Here is a 1,075-nt window from a genome sequence, read left to right as displayed (position 1 = left end):
CCTGTGTCCCCATCCATCCTGACATGTCCCCATCTCACACATCCCCATCCATCCCCGTGTCCCCATCCCATCTCCCCATCCCACATCCCCATCTCCCCATCCCATGTCTCCTGTCCCCATCCCACATCCCCTTGTGCTCATCCCATGTCCCCATTCCACATTCCCATGTCCCCATCCCACGCCCCCATCTCCCCATCCCATGTCTCCTATCCCCATCCCACATCCCCGTGTCCCCATCCCATGTCCCCATCTCACATCCCTGTGTCCCCATCCCATGTCCCCATCTCACATCCCTGTGTCCCCATCCCATGTCCCCATCTCACATCCCTGTGTCCCCATCCCATGTCCCCATGTCACATCCCTGTGTCCCCATCCCATGTCCCCATCTCACATCCCTGTGTCCCCATCCCATATCCCCATCTCACATCACCGTGTCCCCATCCCACAGGATGGTGCTGCAGGTTTCTCCTTCTGGGCCTGGCTGGATGGGATCCTGGCACTGCTGCACGACCACCTGAAGCAGCTCTGGAAGGACGGGTACAGCCGGGCCGGGGGGGGGAGGGGGTCAGGGCGTGGGACTGCAGGAACTGACTGTGCCCTCCCCCTGTGCCTCCCCCCCCAGGCTCATTCTGGGCTTCGTGAGCCGCAAACAGGAAAAGAAACTGCTGAAGGTGAAGCGGACGGGGACGTTCCTGATTCGGTTCAGCGAGAGCGTGCTGGGGGGGGTCACCTGCACCTGGGTGGAGCACCCTGAGAACGGTGAGCACGGCCCCGGCTCCCCCCCCTCGGTGTGACCTCGCACCCACCCGCTGACCTCCCCCCCCTCCTCGCCACCCCATAGGACCCCCCGCCTTCCGCGCCGTCGTCCCCTACACCGCGGCCGAGCTGGCGTCGCTGGCGCTGCCCGACATCATCCGCGATTACCAGCTGCTGGCGGAGGAGAACATCCCCGAGAACCCCCTGCTCTTCCTCTACCCCGACACCGCCCGTGACGAAGCCTTCGGGCCCTACTACAGCCAACGGCACGAGGGTACGGCGCGCTGCAGCGCGGCACGGTGCACGGGGGGGGGGGGGG

At 65.1% G+C, this 1,075-nt stretch overlaps 1 protein-coding gene across 1 annotated transcript in view; it reads left to right on the top strand.

Moving 5' to 3' along the window:
- Positions 1-1,075, top strand: part of STAT2 (signal transducer and activator of transcription 2) — a 5,682-nt gene that overhangs the window by 3,511 nt on the left and 1,096 nt on the right. The window contains exons 4-6 of the mRNA XM_021379080.1: positions 332-537; positions 623-759; positions 842-1,065. Coding sequence (XP_021234755.1) covers positions 332-537; positions 623-759; positions 842-1,065 — 567 coding nt within the window. The remainder of the gene's footprint in view (positions 1-331; positions 538-622; positions 760-841; positions 1,066-1,075) is intronic.

The sequence above is a fragment of the Numida meleagris genome, chromosome 32 (genome assembly GCF_002078875.1).
Source record: "Numida meleagris isolate 19003 breed g44 Domestic line chromosome 32, NumMel1.0, whole genome shotgun sequence".
NCBI lineage: Eukaryota > Metazoa > Chordata > Aves > Galliformes > Numididae > Numida > Numida meleagris.
Note: the sequence above shows the minus strand (reverse complement) of the source record. Positions and strands in the feature narration are given on the sequence as shown.